Below are 17,790 nucleotides of genomic sequence, written 5' to 3'. Positions count from 1 at the left end.
ATAGAAGCTTATATTTAGTCGGTAACTAGTCAAATTCACATATACCAAACAAGTATTTCAAGACGGTTTTCTCGAAAACAAGCCTCAAATGAGAAAATCTTATTCTATATTTTCGACTTACATTTTTCTCATGTAGATTTATATTTACTCTACATATAATTTGCACATTTTATGCAAATTATACATACATACATATTTATATAGGCAAACAAAGGAATAGAACCTAAGTAGTTTATTTTATTTCTTTACGGTGATGACCAAAATTGAACATTTTTAACAATATGCACATTAATTCAAGTACACAATATTGTATTGCAACTAATGAAGTGATACATAAAACTCAACATCATATACTATCTTCCAAAGCCTCACAAAGGTTTTTTTATATTTTTTATATCCTTGAAAATAATAAATTCGTTGTACTCAGTTTTGTATCACTTATATATTCATTGTAACATTGTTACTTTATGTTATTATACCTTTCTACAATATCAATTGTGTGATTCATGAAGTGTTTCTTAACTTTTTGTAAACACAAAACCAATCAACCAATTGAAAGAAAACCAAGAATAAAATAATAAAAAAAAAAAGTTATGGTTTTTCCAGAAGAATAATTGCAAGAGGATATAGTGTTAGTCATTCTCTAGATCAGAAAGAAAAAGATTTTATGCTAAATAATCTTTTTCATATGGTGACAAAAAAATTATTTGGTGAAACATTTTTTTTGTTTTCCATTTCTAATTCCAGGTCTAACTGCAATTAATATTAAATGAATACGGATTATTGCACATGTATTTAACATATAATTATCATATATGTATAACACATGTATATACATATATATACAAAAAAAGATTATTGCCTTCAGAGTTTTTTCAGAAACTTTTACCCAAATCTTTATTAATTTTTAAATATTATGTTTGACATATGACATATGAGTACAAATATTGATCATTTCTACAAAGGAATTAATTGTAAATATCACTGAATGAAATTAAAAAGAAATATTGAGGTTAGATTTACTATATTTATTAATATATGTTAATACAGTAATATTATATATGTATACATTTATGGTTCAAGGCTGTGATTATATGTATAAGATTACTATATCGTAAAGAAAATTATTGTTACACGACGAATATTATAAATGCATACATAGAGTTATAAAATTAAATTCGTATTAAATATTGGTTATTTACCAAATATCCAGCTGAACAAATTGTAAAGTACAAATTAAAAAAAAAAAAAAGGAAGGTTGCTTACTCAGATTTTATCTAAGCAATAATGGCAACTATATTTTCCACATTTACCATCAGTAAAGGAACTGTTTGTACATACATAAACAGTTGATCTCGAAAATATTCGAACATTAGCATAACTTTGATTTCTATGTCCTATATTAGAAATAAATACAGATAATGTTGAGATAAATGTCAGGTTGGTATGATCATTAGTTCCTACATGCAGGGTTGGTACGACTACTTACGACTCTCTTCTGTTTTCCCGCTCGCCATGTGTTTTTTTATCTGAGTATTCGATGTGTGTAGTGGCTGTGCATGGTGGTGAAATACAGAGTATACAGAACTAATCTGTGTGAATCAATTAAATATCGAACCCCAAACCCTTTGAATAACAGATAAAACAATAAAAACGTTTTGCAGTATATTTGAGTATAATATGTATAGGTCAGAAAGTAAGAAACTTTTAACTTAAAACAAGCTTGTTGTTCAAACATTCAAAGAAATGTTGAAAAAGGTAAATTTTCATGTCTCAAAAATATTCGGACACTTATAAATTGATTAATTTTATATCAGTCTAATAATTTATCCGATACCCCTTTGGTTTACTAACATGTTTTAAATAGTTTAATATGTTGAAGATTATTTTTTTATTAGTAATCGATACTGTATTTTATTCCTTTGTTAGAGGAATTTATCATTTTTGTTTAGTGTCTATTGTTCTTGTTTACTAATTCTCACATATGGCCGTACATGTGTTAAAAAGCTCGTTATCTTAGTTTGGTAACTTAAATTTGTAATGTATTGTATATTTGTACATATTACATATAATACAATAGCACATATAACATATAATGTAATTGTACATTTGTCTTTGATTTATGTTCCAATACTAAAAAAAAATTTTTAACATAATAAACTGCTTAAAACATGTTGTTGAATAAAATATTAAACTTTTATAAAAAATTACTATGTTAGTTTTCTAACATTAATTTACGAAGTGCCCGAATATTTTTAATATATCAAATTCAGTTTCTTTTCAACATGAGACAACAGTTTGTTTTAAGTCAAAAGTTTTTTACCTATGATATCTATATACTATATGCCAATATACTGCAAAACATTTTTGTTGTTTTATCTGCATCTATTTCTGATAAGGAACTTAAAAATTAAAGCTATGCTATCGTCCGAATATTTTCAAGACTAACTGCATGTGTGTATAGTATATGTGCACATATATATGCTATATGCACATATATAGTATATAAGTAGTATGTCATATTTTACAGGTATGGTGTGTATATATATATATACACATATACATACATACATACATAGTGATAGTATATTCGTGTTGAGAAAAACAAAAATGACGCATTTGTAATATAGATTATACATGTCATGTCGTAGTTAAATATAAGTATGGTGCAGGGCGGTGGCATGTGTTGTGTCTTGTCATTATTTCGATCGATAATTATTTTGAGTATACAAGTCGATCACTTAATATCAACTACTTCTTGTGTTAATGAATTTTGCTCATCTTTTCTTTTATACATTACCTTTTAAAGACTGTCTTTATTACGTCCACAGAAAGGAAGGTTGACTAAATAGGATAAGGAGATTGAGGTTATATAAGGTTTTCGTTTTGACAGACGCGAGGCGCGAGCTCCGATACCCGTGGTGGGATGGTAAAGGAGGCGATTAAAAAGTCGAACAGCAGAGAACGACGTTGTCGTTAGTTGAGTGGACTAGTTCAAGTCTGTAGCTTGCATATTTTATTGGATTTAAGCGTTCTTGTTATCCATTATTTATTTAGTGCTATAAAAAAATTGCTTGTGTCAGATAACAGATAAAGTGAACGATTCGAAATGGATGATAAAAAAACAGGTCAGTGTATAAAAGATAAAGATTTTGTTTCAAATAGTTTTTATTAAATGTAATTTAACGTTACAATTTAATATAACGAACTGTTTTTTTATGTAATTGTATATGTAACAAGAACAACTGGTAACATATATGTATATTTATAGAATTTATATTGATTTTGATATATTTCTTTTATTTAAATAAAATAATATATGATTTCTATAATTCTACTTCTTTGTCATGTATAACTGTGAAGTGTTGATGAGCTTTGTTCAAATTCTCTTTTCCTATGTTTCATTTATTAGAACACATTGTCATGACACCAAAATGTAAGACTGCAAATTCTACAACTCTTATAATAGAAAGGCAGGCTTTAGAACCCCCAACAGAAAATGGAAATGAAAACAACGTTCATATTGCTGGAGGAGATCACAAAGGAATAGTTATTAATAAACAAGCAGTTGCTGGTACATAAAGTTCTATCATTATTTGATATATTAAAAATAGTGTTAATAGACAAAATATTACCAATATTACAAAATTAATCGAATATTATATCATAAAATTTTTATAGTTACAAATGGTGAAATTCATCCAGCACATCTTTGCTTACAATTCAGAGTATTCTTAGTGAGTGCTCAAAGTGGAAAACATACACAAGAATCTAGAACTCTTCAGTTTTGGTTTGTAGATACACTTTCAGAAGCCGAACACCCAAGTGTGGCACAAGAATTCTTCAGAGAATTAGTTACACCTCAAGAATTTCCAAGAGGTAAAATTTATTTAAGTAGTTGATAACATATAAATTATAATACTGTCTATAATCTATAATTAAACCATCAAGTTTTTATATATAGAATATTGATCTATTATAGTATATAAGTATAAGTTAGTTCTAATTTTGTTAAGCATTACATATTGGTAAACAACAATAATCTATTTTTATATTATCATTTTGAAAGAATATATAGATTATTGTTTCAGGTAGTGAGAACACTATTATAACTATAAAATGATTAAAAAATAATATGAAATGCAAATAAATATTTTCTAATATAAAAACTTTTTGTGCACTTATAAAGCAATAGTACAATTGGGTCACCAGATATTTCTCTCAGTAGTACTATAGTAATATGTAATTATAGTATATTTAATTCCAGTAAGCTATATGGGTTTGTTACAGATTATGTTGGATTTATCAAGAAAATAATGAAACTAATGTTGCATAAGTATTCTACAATTAAAAAGATAGAAGTAGAATTAAAACAGCTTGAAGAACCTGTTAATCTTCCAACTAGACCATGTAAGTACAATATTACAATTCTCTTTAATTTTACAATATCTTTTTAATTTTATTTATGTTTTATTTAAATTTTTGTATAGTTTAAGTAATATTTTTCTTTGTAAATGATATCATATAAGCTAACAAGTAACAACTAAGTGTTCTAGTTGAAAACATCATTACTTATATACATATCATACTTCATAACTGTATTAATTGTTTAATTTCAATATTAAAAAATTATTCTCAGACAAATTTACTGATATATTCATTTAATCATTCATGAAAATTATTTTACACGCATACTTCTTTTACATTATTAAAATAACTTCGAAGTAAAGAGTAGTACCAAGATTTATTTGATTTGATTCATTGAACTAAGTGATCTTTATTGAAAGATATTGGAGCAGTGTGTCTCAAGTATACATTACAACTGAAACTAAAGGAAATGTATATTTAACATTTGTGCTGCTCATGTTACTTGTATATATGTACATGTTCATTCTATATGAAATAAATGTGTTATTTTTAATTTCTGTTATTCACAGCTGATACTGGTCATATACTGTTCACAGTTCTTCCATATAAGAAAATTAGTTGGAAATCAGGTTGGAGATTATGAAGAAATTACATATTTTATTACGATTTATGTTTTTCGATATTTTATATGCAGGCTATTATATAAAATACAATAACAATTGAATATTTGCCGGTCAAAAACTTGAAGAAAAGTTTCTCATAGAATTTCTTTATCTATTTAGTTTTATTCTAATTTTATCGAATTTATTGCTATTTACTTTATTAGTGATAACTAGTGATAAACATACGTATGTTGAAAAAATAGTGCAAAAGCTTTTAGAAAAAATAAGTATATATAAAAGCTGTTTATCTGCACATTGACCGGTAAATACATATTTTATTGGTTCATGCAATATAGTAGTTATAACAACATTGGCTTAACATGATTTTTTCGCATTAATCCAATATTAAACATTTAATATATATTTTAGTGTTTATTTTACCTAATAATGAAAACAATCATTTGTGATTATTCAATTTGCTTCTTCTCCTATAAAATATGGATTGATTGACTAAAAAGAAAAATTGGATATACACCATTAGAGATATGTACATATCTTATTCATGAAGTATATCATGTTTGTAATATGAATGCATGATTATGAATGCCATAATATTGTTATTTTGTTTAATTCGAAATTTTAACACAATGTAAAACTAATTAAGTTAAATGATAAAAAATAATACTATACATTTGAAAGTAATATAATCAATTATTATGTCTAAAATATTATTATTATTTGTAAAAAAGTATATATTTTAAGAATTTCAGAAGATTTATTTACAGTTTAACATACATATTAGTGATTTTATTATACCATATGCAATACTCTTTATTGTTACTTTGATCTTAGTATAACATTAATGTGTTTATAAATAGTATTCATGGTCACTTACTACCATATAAAATTTTTACACTTCATTTCTATGTTATCAATTCTACAAAAAGTATTGGTAATATGAATTACATTTTTATTCTAAGTTTAATGTCACATATGTTTAGCACACACAAGTAGATACACAAAGGCTGTAGTTTATTTTATTTATAAAAAACTGAAAAATTTATCACAAATAATTTACTTTTTAATGAGCATTTATATATATTTTGCAGAATCATGAAATATATTAATGGAATGTGATAATATTTAATTTTTTTGTTTGACAGTATCAACAGATGAAACAGTTATTGGTCAGGTAGTTGAACTGACTTTAGAAAAAGTGTTGGAACTTATTGAATCTGCTTATCCAAATCCAATTACAGTGACTGATATAGCAAAGTATGATCTTTACTATAAGAATTTTATTAATTATTTTTGCACAAAGATGTTAATGTAATTGTAAACAATGTGTGGTAATTATTGTAGAGAACATGGTTGGGATCCTTCTGCTGTCGAAATAAAATTAAAAGAATTACAAGAGAAGGGTGTTGTTAAAGCGATGGAGCATGGAGCTTTTACTAGAGTTGTACACCAAGATACCCAAATTCAAGTAAATTTTATTTTTACTATTTTGCAGTAAATTTATAGTATAGTGTCAATGCACTATTTTATGTATAATTATTTGTGGTAATTAATTATTGGACATTATATATGAAAAATTATTGTATCTCTTTTCTTACCTTTTCTTAGGTCGTAAAACAAATGCCAACAATGGCAAGTGCAAAACAACCTACTATAGCAATTATTACTGCACAGTATTGTGAGAAGTTGGCAGTTGATTCTATGATTGAAAACAAAGAAACATTTGTTCGTTATACTACTGTTGGTAAGATATATTTCATTTAATAACTCATAATTATTCACATAGATTTTATGAATTAATCTTCAATTATATGGCAGAAGGAATATAAAATAATATGATATGATAATTTATTTTCAAGATACAGGTTGTTGTTTATATTTTAATATTAAATGATTAAATATAAAGAAATGATATTGTCAAATTTTAAGATCAAAGCAGACTTTATTTACGTTTTTTTACGTTATTTAAGGTCTCTTTATCTTTTTTGGAAATTAACGTATGTATAAGAAATCTCGAATTTCAAGTATAATTATGGAACTTTTTAGTGTATTCAAGAATTTGTATTAACTAGTTTGCATTACGGTATTATAATTATAGTATCATGTATTAGTTGGCGGTAAAGGTACAAAATGTACTGCCTATATATATATATATATGACAATGCATGAAACTTTAGGTACGGCAAGCTCACCTGATGCGACAGATGGAGTACCGCGAGTGACATGTCGTTTTGGTAAAGTAATTTGTAATATAGTTCCTCTTTCGTGTCAATGTCCTTTAACGTTATAGCTTGCCAATTGCTTGTATTCAAAGCAATGAAGTGTCTCAATGGCACTATGCTGTGAAAAATACATATTATTAGATATTTTTATTAAAATACTACTTCGACGATGTCGCAGAAACAATATACATACCATATTGCTGTGTTGTAATGAAATTCATTCAGATTATCATCTCATGTATCATGTCTTCATCTTCAACCATTTACTTTCTCAGCAATATTAGCAAATTAAGTTAAATTTATAGCACACACATATTGAAGCCCAGTGCAGACATGCGACTGTTGCCGTTGCGATCTTGCTGCGATCACATGTCCTTCTTTGCTGTGCCTGTTAAGGACATGGTTGGAATTCCATGTTGGGATTACTGTTAAGAACAGTAAAGATAAGCATATGATTGTAGCACAATCATAACAATGAAAGAGGCACGTCTGCACTAGGACTAAATGGGTATGGTTCAGAACTATCACAGGTTATATCTTTTGTTCATGTGTTTTTTGTTCGTGTGTCTTGTTTGTATAAAAGATACTGTTATATCATTTTATTTCCTTCTACTTAAGACTGGTATTAACTTCTTTGAATTATTACTTCCATTTTTAAAACAAGTAACTAGTTAACACTTACAAAACTAAATGTTATTTTCCGTTGCTTTTAACACAATTTTTATATATAAATAAGTTTATAATATAATGATATTAATATGTGTAATATATATATGCATTTTACTGTGTATTATTATCTAATTAATCCAGTACTAAATACGCAACAATATATTATACATTTTTAATTATTATTATATGTACGTTTACACATACATTGATTAGATGAATATAAATGTTTGGAAAATACTGAGTTATTTGTGGGATGTTAGTTCAATTAGTAACTTTTTCTAAAAATAGGAAGAGTATGTAGGAATTAAATGATAAGTTTTACAACTATATTTTTTATACCAAATACAAATGTGTTATGATAGTTATTTATCACTTCTTTCAACTAAAAAAAAATTATAAAGATAAGTTGATAAGTTTTTGGTGTCATCGCTAGGAGTTTATTTTATTTCTTATTGATATTCTCATATCGGAAACTTCTTAATCTGTCCTTGTATTTGATATACTGATAAATATATGAATTACTTATATTTATATCTAGTAATAGGTACTGAACACAATTGCATCTGTATGGAATGAGTCATTTTTAATCAATTTAGTCACAACATACATACACAAATACAATACCAGTTTTTTAATAGTAGCACAGTGCACATGTATCATACACATATTTTAAAATTAGTAATGGTAGAGGATTATTTCAATGCAAAATAAGATTACTTTTGTTATAGGTGAGTCAAATGTTTACACATTAGGTAATATTGGTGCACACAGAATTGTATGCACAAAGTTACCCACTGTAGGTCATACAAGAGAAGCAATGACTGCAGCAGGAAATACAACTACCAGATTATTAGGTAGCATTTAAATTGTTCTTGGTTTAGTTATAATTGGTATGCTTGATTATAATCAAATATTTTACATTTTCTGTAGGTACATTTCAGAAAGTTGATTTCGTTTTCTTAATTGGAATTGGAGGAGGTGTACCACATTATACAGATTATAATAAACACGTGCGACTTGGTGATGTGGTTATATCTTATCCTATTCCTCTTAATAAAAAGTATATTTATGTTTATTGTGAAAGTGCAAAGACAAATGAGAGTGGAGATTATCATTTTGAAACCAAAGAATATTGCCCACCAAATTTATGTCTTCAAGAAATTGCTGTTAATCTTAAAAATCAGGTAGATTGTTACACTTTTACGCCTAATGCAGACGAGCGACTTTTGCCTGCGCGATATGGTTGGATCATATGTCTTTTTTTGTTTTCCTAATTACGAACATCAAAGACAGGCATATGATCGCACCGATATTGCGCGGACAAAAGTCGTTCGTCTGCATAGGTCCTCAAATTTGCAACAAGAATCTAGTACAGTTATTAATGATTCTTACTAGTCAGAGAATGAGACAAATCCTCCATGGCAAACGTACCTGAAGGAAGGTTCAGATATTTTAACTAACCAGACGGAGCATGATTTTAAACCACCTCCACCAGAGTCTGATAAGTTATACATGGCTATTGGCGAAAGAGATGTTATTGAAGTTGCACATCCTACTGCACCTGCAGATGCGGCGAATAAAAGGTTATTGCTGTTTAATATGTTATTTTTAGTATATAAGATAATTATTTTTCAGCATATAATCATAATTATGACCTAAGTAAATATACATGTATATTTTTTTAAAGTTATATAATCTTATAAAATCTTCAGCAGTGTTTCCCTTTTCAAATATAGTAAATGTTGACAAAGGGCACTTAACTTTAACATATACTGTGAAGGACACTCCCCTGAGTTGCCTCCGGAAGGTTTTAGCCGCCGCTCGTTATTTCTTAAAAGGTTACTAACAAAAAAGAATTTATAAAAAGCAATGTATAGTAAAGAAATACTACACGCGTTGATCGCTCGCTCTACTCGTTCGTAAAAATCTAGTCCAACCCAATTTCAATTCTACATATATGCAAGGAATTTTTAAGAAAAAAGAATTTTGGTTAAAAATCGGGCCTCTTTTGTCTGTGGAATTGATATTGGGTTGGATTAGATTTTTACAAGCGAGCGAGCAACGCACATGATGTTTCTATCAAATAAAGACTGGGATATAAATGCGACTATCGCGTCGGTTATAATCACATACGTATATTTACATATAGGTAGAATACAATGTACATAGTAGTAGTAATATATTTCTGCCAATAACTTTTTGAGGAATAACGAGTGACGATTAAAACTTTCTGGAGATTCACACTTAAGGTGAGTGTCCTTGATAATATATGTCAAAATGAAGGTCATTAATGCTAGGTTCCCTTTTGTCAACATTTATCATTATGTTCTTTTATGTTCAGAACAAATGGCTGTCCACGAATTCACTTAGCACCTGTAGCATCTGGCAGACATATTGCACGTGATGATCAGCTTAGACAGAAATTTGCAGCCCGATTTGGAGCCCTTGCCTTTGATGCAGAGATGGATGCTGTAGTCGAAAGTATTTTGGGTAATTGTCGTGAAAGTTTTGCCGTTATTCGAGGTATTTCTGATTATAAAGATGGCTCTCGTATAAAGGAATGGCAGCCTTACGCGTCCTTAGCTGCTGCTAGTGTAATGAAATCTATTATTTGTGCTATGGACCCACCTACTAATGTGTAATACACAATTTCTGATGCTCGTTTTATTTCATTCCGGACAGCATTTTATGTGATAGTTGGTAAAAGTATCATCATTTCGTGTCTTTTATATCGTATCGTCGATTTTTCAGTGCAAAGTGGACCAACTTCTTTTATTGGTTAAGAGCAATCGTTGTTTCAATTAGCGCACAAACAGCATAATTCAGAATTACTTAAGGAATAGCTTATTCTTCTTTTTTCTTGTATTTTTTTAAGTCGCATTTAATGTGATATGGATCAGTTATTTACTTGATAAGCAGGAGAAAATAAGATCGTGACCAAATATATAATGGTCATAAAGTAAGATGCACCAAGTGCATTTTAATTATTTAAGAGAATTGTAGTTAGTTTGAATGATTTTAATCTAGTGACTTTAGAATCAAGGACAATTCAATTTCACGTTTCCAAATCGTTTTCAAAGAATTTCTAAACTGCTAAAAAAATGGAATGTGTATTTGATTGATAAAAGTGCTAGCTTACTTTTAAAATTTATTTCGATATGGCTATTTGAAAAATATTTTTACAATTTTTATATCTGAACATAACTTTTCAATATTATTTAATAATATATTTATAATATCGATGCTTCGATTATTGCTACACTTATTCATTTCCTAACATATTATAACAGTAATTTTATATAATTTGATGGAATATTAATGTATGATTTTGCAGAATTATTTATATACTCTTTGTACTTTTCATATCTCGCTTATTGCCTATTGTATTTATTTAAGTATAATATCGAGAAATTTATGTACTCGAGAAAAATCAGTTCAATGATTCTAAAACTGGTGCCATCTTTATCCTTTTGAACACAAGATCATGAAAAAATTTTTACACAATGCATTTTTTTGAAATGAAAGAACCATGCTTTTGAAATAATTACGTAATTTAAATTATAGCAATGATTATCGAATATTAGCAGACAGGATTCGAAATAACGTAGGTATGGGAACCACAGAAAGCTTTAAATAAAGTCTCGGTATAGTCAGAAAAATAATTTAGATGTAGAATATGATATCTAAGAGTAAGGGCAGAAAGTACATTTGGCAGTATTTATCTAAACACAATCAAATTATCGTTCAAAAAGTAATTGTCCTACAAACTATTATATGTTTGTCAGAGTATATTACCATTTCACACAAATCTGTCCGCTTTCTCCATAAAGCGTATAATAAATACATCTATACATTCAAATTTGATGAAAGGAAGAAATATAAATAAATAATGCCGCCCAAAACTTTAATCGTACTTCAAAGGAGATTAAGAACTTGATCTTAATAGTTATATTATTAATTATTATTATAAAATATTATTATAAAATATGTTTACTTTCTAACGTGTTATGATTTTGAATGAAAGATTTTGAAACAAACATAGATTTTTGTTTCTTAACAAATTTTAATTTGATTTCTGAGTTATGGCAAAATATTTGCATATACAGGCTGTGTCCTCTAGGATTAACCACTATTTTTCAGATATTTCTAATAATTCGTCAAAGAAATGTTTTGAACAAAAGTTAGTAAGTTTTCGGTTCATTACACATTTGAATATTAAAAATTTCCAAAAATTTTATCCAATAAAAAAAGTCAAGGGTACCATATGTTTTGGATTTCACGGAGTTGTAGTTTGCGTCAAAATAAATTCAACAGTCTACTATACAATAACTCTGAGATGACTTTGCATTCAGAAACTAATAAATTAAACAAATCTAACAATAACGTTTTGCATTACACGTTACAATGTACTATTACTAAATTTCTGATTTCCAGCTCATTTCAAAGTCATCTCAAGGTGATAGTATAGTAGGTCGTAGATTCGTCTTGATGTCAATTATAATTCTGTCAAGTCCAAAATATATGGAGCTATCTAAGGAAGTCAACAATTTTTTGGAAATCTTTAATATCCAAATGTGTAGCGAATTGAAAACTGATTAACTTTTGTTCAAAAAATTTTTTGGTAGATTGTCGAAAATGCCTAAAGGATGGTGTTTAATCTTAGATATATCCTGTATAGAATATACGCTATATAAAATATAGTGATATTAAAAACATGTACATATTTATATTATAATAACTCATTTCTAAATTATGAAATATTTTGTTTTAGTATATGATCTCTGAGTGCAAAAAGCGGTATATTTATTTTTATAATGTTCTTTTTAAAGTTTATTATTATTTTGCTATTACATTGCTGTCGCTACTTTGACATTTGTAAATGTCCATCTATTTTTTTTTTACTCAGAATTCTTAACATAGACCAATTTTTATTCAACTACAATTATATGATTAGCACTTTAACATAAATGGTAACATGGAGAAAAGATGTTTGTCAGGATATGTAGAAATGCTGGATAGAACTCATTTTTCTTCTGCAAAGTTTGTTAAAATGTATCTATTGTTGTTACAGCATATTTAAAATCTGTTACAGCTTTATAGTTTATCTTTTTGTACTATATTTAAAGATACACATAATTTGTCATGTACATATTTTGTATATTTATGAAATAGATGATCTTTACATATTTCCCAATGATAAGCAATCTGTTACAGATGGTTGTGATTACATGTTCGTGCTTCATTCTCTTAAAATTAGCTTAACTGTTTCCTCTTCTTGATATTGCATATTCATATATTCTGATTGTATAGCCCTACAAAATCAAATTGTTAATACATATAATAAATCAGTATACATTCTCATAAGTAAACAATATATTATATTTAAATGTTTTTATTATCATTTTATACAATTATTATTTAGAAATGAGTATGAATTTTAGAGCCAAAAGAAGTACGTGTGGAATTTCCTTCATATTATGTATCTTTTTCACTTTTACGATGGATAGTTTATGATATATCGATACATACATAGCCAATATTATTAAATTATATTTATATTTTAGAAGTAACTGTTTGTGCATATATATGTATGTATTTTAAAAGATATCGTTTTTTAAAATTATTAGATAGCGTTAATCAAAGATTTCACAATCATTGTATGTACAAAATAAGACTTTTATTTTTTTATATATAGTTTTCTTCGTTGCTTCTGTGCAATATATTGCTGCATTTAGCACATATAAATTCTTTCCTTATTTTAAATCGTACTTTTTTATCTATTTTCTTTGATTCTATCCCTATCACGTTGCCAAAGTAGATTATGCCTATGATAAATAATCCAAAGTCTGATTTTAATAGATTTAACAAAATTTTATCAATTAACCGAATTATTATGAATTATGCATTTTTCTAACACAGAGTATAAAAGTAATATAAATATTTTAAATTTGATAGATTTGATTTTCAGTTTTGTTCCAACTTCTTTGGTGCGATTAAACGTTTGGGCGATGATATATGCACCAAATATATTAAAATTGTATAATTAATTAACATTAATTAAAGTGCCAATGTGTTCAATATATTTGGGTAGTGCAGAAATAAGATAGGTTTTTCTGGAAGATGAACGAATATCTTTATGTTATTATTCAATTCAATTTGGTTTATCACTACTGTAATTTATTTGGTATTAGAAGCAATTGCTACAGTAATAATTATGTATAATAATATTCGGGAAGAAATAAGTTTTTTCTTTCGAGAATGTTTTATTCGTTTATCTTCTAGATTAATATTGCTGTCGTCTGCATTAGAGACCAACATTACTGAATTCTACTGCCTATTTGAAATTCCAATATGGATATTCAAATACTTGAAAATTGTTTTAAAAAGAATTCGATAATATCTAAGCTTTGTTAATAACTTTAAATGTAATTTCCTCGCATTTTAACGTCTTTATAGATTCTAAAGCACAGGGTAGTATACGAGAACTCTATATTTAAGTGACATTGAAATATTCAATTCGAGCATAAATCTAAAAACTTAGGAAAGTAGTATATATACATTTAAATATACCTACATACGTATCGTTGGTAGCATTAAAACCTTCCAATTCTACCATCATGGTGATAATCTGCAAATTTTACAAGTGACATTGATCGAGTTTTTTCAATGATACTTGACCGCTAATCAAAAGTCATTATTTATTTATTTATTTATTTATTTATTCGTTCATCCGTTACATTTGAAACAATTACATTGTTTGGTGCGTTCCACTGAACCGTTAAAATACGTCTAGGGAATTTTACTTTCTTTTCGAAAATGCTATTTTATATTGTTTTAAATATATGTGCGTGTGGGCGTGCAAACAGAAGAAAAAGATAAAGACGCGTAAAAGATTTCTAACGGTAGGGGGGCCTCAGGTCAATTTAATCGATGAAAAGTATCACTTGTTGCGTAGAAGCACATTTTTAAGAAAATTCTATCAGATATAGAGAGTATCAGCTATCAAATATATATGTACGTATTATTATAAATATAGTCAAATACGTATAGCTATATATCTTTATTTCAAATTTTTAGTATATAATACATAATATAATATATAAATCGTGAATTCTATTACGTGGTGAAACATTAAATTCAATTTACCTGATAATACAGATTCCTATGTAAGGCCTAAAATATTATGTACGAAAGGAACAAAACTTTGTTACATATTGTGTTTTAAGCGACGAGGTTGTCAACTTCGAGCTTCCAAAATATCTATGTATTTACATATATTTACGTTAGTATTACGCGCTTTCAACACTAGTCGCACTATTGTGTTTTCCGTCTATTTATATGTAGGTATGTTTTAAATTGCAAATACTACTGCATACGCATACATATATAGTGTATAACTACGTCCATTTAATTTATATTTCAAAGAAATTTATTAGCATCTATAATGAACATATAATCGCAATGGATTTCAATTTTGTCCGTTCAGGAACATGTCTAAGCCACAGAAATTGTTTTCTACGTTATTTCACGCCATTGCTTCACAAACTGAACGTTTATACGATTCCAGTTTAAGAACTGGCAAATGTACTTGTGAATGCTTATTTAGTACATAGTGTGCGATGAAGCGAGCTTGAAGACTTCAGAAATGAAAGATCTACGCTTCTAGCTTGTAATCCGAGTAGTCTTCCGGCCAAAAAATCATTAACCACGAATGTCTTTAAGTAAGATCTTGGCATTTCAGTTTTGGTGTTATCAGTCTCGAATACGAAAAAATGCCCGATATGGTCAGATGGTAAAATGGGTATTACCAAAATCTTTTCACAATACGTTTCTCTGATATCTTTCTCTAATTTAAGTAAATACATTTATTATGGAAAAGCTATGCATATATGCGTAAGATAAGTCGAGTTGTCTTCCAAATTTTCGAATGTTTCTTTTTTCTTTTCTTTCCTTGCTCCCGATCCTTTTTGTTAACTGCTTTTTCCTTTTGCGTTTTCTATTTTTTTTTTATCAAGATTAGTCACTTCTTTAGGGACTTTTAATTTCTTTCTAACGAATTGATATTAAATTCATTCTCTTATGATTAAGAATTATTCACTTGAATCTAATAAACACCTAAACCTAACAAGATTCCATTAGAAGTTATTTAGGTAATTTTAATAAATAATTTTGACAAATACATATATATATATATATATATATATGTGGTGAAAATAGTGGTGTTTACATTTTTCTCAACGATAATTTTACAATTTGATTTTTCTAAAATAGAACGTTCACCTACATGTAGTTCGTATCACGTTCGATTATCTATATATCGAGCTTATACAGGGTGTCCTAATATTGATAATAAAACCAATACATAAAATAATAAGTGGAAAATATAGAATAATTTTCTTTTCATCTGATGCTTCGTTTTCGAGAAAATTGTTTTTGAAAATTTAACGATTGAATATAAGTAAGGAGTAAGTAAGTCAGCAGGAGGGTATTCTACGTGCAGAGATAAATGTAAAATGTTGAATAATATTTTTCGTTTAAGACCAAGTTTTCAAGAAAATAGATTCTGAACATGTGCAGGTCAGAATTGGCCTGGTATAGGTGTAATAGATTAATTTTCAAATTTTTACTTGCAAACGAAGCGTTTTCCGAAAAAATATTATTTTACATTTTTAACTTATTTTCATCTGTAGAGTAGCCTCTTATCGATTATTCGTTCCTATCTAGCCTGAAAGTAGACAAGATTACATATAGTTGACATATGTTCAAGTTCGATTTTTTTGAAAGCAGGCGTCATATGAAAAAATCTTTTTCTATATTTTCCATTTGTTTTTTCGCGTAGAATCATTTCCTTGTCGATTGTACCACCAATACTGAGACATCCTGTATACAAATATTAGAATTTATATATTTAGATGCCATTAATTTCGCGAAATAAAATTTTGTAATATTGCACTGGCTATAGAGAACAGAAGTTACGAATTATTCGACAAATATTCTGGTTGTACCCATTGCCAATGGCGTTTTGCTAGGATTGTACATTGTCTACAGGGGAAAAGTAAAGAAATTGTATCTAATAGTAAGTTACTTCACCGCGGAAGAGAAACTGTGATACTATCTGGACTTTTCTGCGTGAAGTAAGATAATACGTGGAAAGAGCCATAGTATAAAATAAATCGGTTCCATAGCATTTGATTTTGTTACGAAATAGATCGTTAAGGAAGTATTGTAAAATTGGAAAACAGAAGAACGAACGTATCGCTGAAGTCTTATTAGAAGAAGTTCAATAGAGATACATAGTAAGCTCTGGAAGCAAAGAACCAAACAGTATCGTATACTTTTGTTTATTACGAGCATTTTTTACTACAATTAATTTTTTCTTAAAGATGCTGATGACAATTCTGCAATAATATTGTACGTAAAAGTGTTACACACGATGTGTTTATCAAGTAAAATTTGATATTTAGTTGCATACAATCTGTACAGTAACAAATTGTCTTTATCGATTGAATGATTAGAAGAAATTTCAACTTTAAATCTTATTGCATGTTTTAACATATTAATATAGTATAAATACATATTAGGATTGATAAATAATTTTTTAAAAACAGTTTAAAATATAAATACTTTATAGATACATCGTGTAATTTATGTTTTTCTGTAATGCAATGTTGCAAAAACTGCATGTATTGTTATGTAACTCTTATGTAAGTTATAGACTTACTACTTTCAGTTTAGATTAATGAAAATTTTTCGTGGTGTAAAATTCAATTTTATGTAATAAGATCTCTGGTATTTGATGGCCGAAAAATCGTTTCAATAAATAGAGGTCCATTGTTCTTATGTTTATCAACATATTCATGCCCAATTAAGATTCCTTCCTCCTTAATTCCAATTTCGCTATAATTAATCTA

At 27.7% G+C, this 17,790-nt stretch overlaps 2 protein-coding genes and 1 long non-coding RNA gene across 9 annotated transcripts in view; 2 read left to right on the top strand and 1 right to left on the bottom strand.

The window, feature by feature from the left end:
- The window catches only part of LOC126875500 (uncharacterized), a 555,738-nt gene that overhangs the window by 191,102 nt on the left and 346,846 nt on the right, over nucleotides 1-17,790 (top strand). The gene's annotated exons all lie outside the window — the stretch shown is intronic.
- On the top strand, nucleotides 2,596-17,715 carry LOC126875493 (uncharacterized). 4 transcript variants are annotated; one of them, XM_050638439.1, is made up of 13 exons: nucleotides 2,596-3,128; nucleotides 3,413-3,574; nucleotides 3,682-3,879; nucleotides 4,291-4,410; nucleotides 4,938-4,997; nucleotides 6,134-6,245; nucleotides 6,333-6,456; nucleotides 6,597-6,732; nucleotides 7,166-7,222; nucleotides 8,608-8,733; nucleotides 8,810-9,063; nucleotides 9,275-9,462; nucleotides 10,221-17,715. In XM_050638439.1, the coding sequence occupies exons 1-13, from the start codon at nucleotides 3,110-3,112 to the stop codon at nucleotides 10,519-10,521; spliced, it is 1,857 nt and encodes a 618-aa protein (XP_050494396.1). In that variant the 5' UTR covers nucleotides 2,596-3,109; the 3' UTR covers nucleotides 10,522-17,715. The 4 variants fall into 4 exon arrangements, with proteins under 4 accessions (XP_050494396.1, XP_050494397.1, XP_050494398.1 ...); XM_050638440.1 differs by lacking the exon at nucleotides 7,166-7,222 and having other exon boundaries at nucleotides 2,598-3,128; XM_050638441.1 differs by lacking the exon at nucleotides 4,938-4,997 and having other exon boundaries at nucleotides 2,601-3,128.
- LOC126875547 (uncharacterized) lies at nucleotides 7,058-8,609 on the bottom strand. The gene is made up of 2 exons (XR_007693547.1): nucleotides 7,404-8,609; nucleotides 7,058-7,328 (listed from the first exon to the last, which is right to left on the bottom strand). It is a non-coding gene; the product is annotated as an uncharacterized LOC126875547 (long non-coding RNA).

This window comes from Bombus huntii, chromosome 18 (genome assembly GCF_024542735.1).
Source record: "Bombus huntii isolate Logan2020A chromosome 18, iyBomHunt1.1, whole genome shotgun sequence".
NCBI classification, from domain to species: Eukaryota; Metazoa; Arthropoda; class Insecta; order Hymenoptera; family Apidae; genus Bombus; species Bombus huntii.
Note: the sequence above shows the minus strand (reverse complement) of the source record. Positions and strands in the feature narration are given on the sequence as shown.

Coding starts and splice junctions, on each gene's coding strand:
- LOC126875493 (XM_050638439.1), top strand. Junction 6,733..7,165: donor TGTTCGTTATACTACTGTTG/GTAAGATATATT, acceptor ATGAAACTTTAG/GTACGGCAAGCTCACCTGAT. Junction 8,734..8,809: donor TACAACTACCAGATTATTAG/GTAGCATTTAAA, acceptor CATTTTCTGTAG/GTACATTTCAGAAAGTTGAT.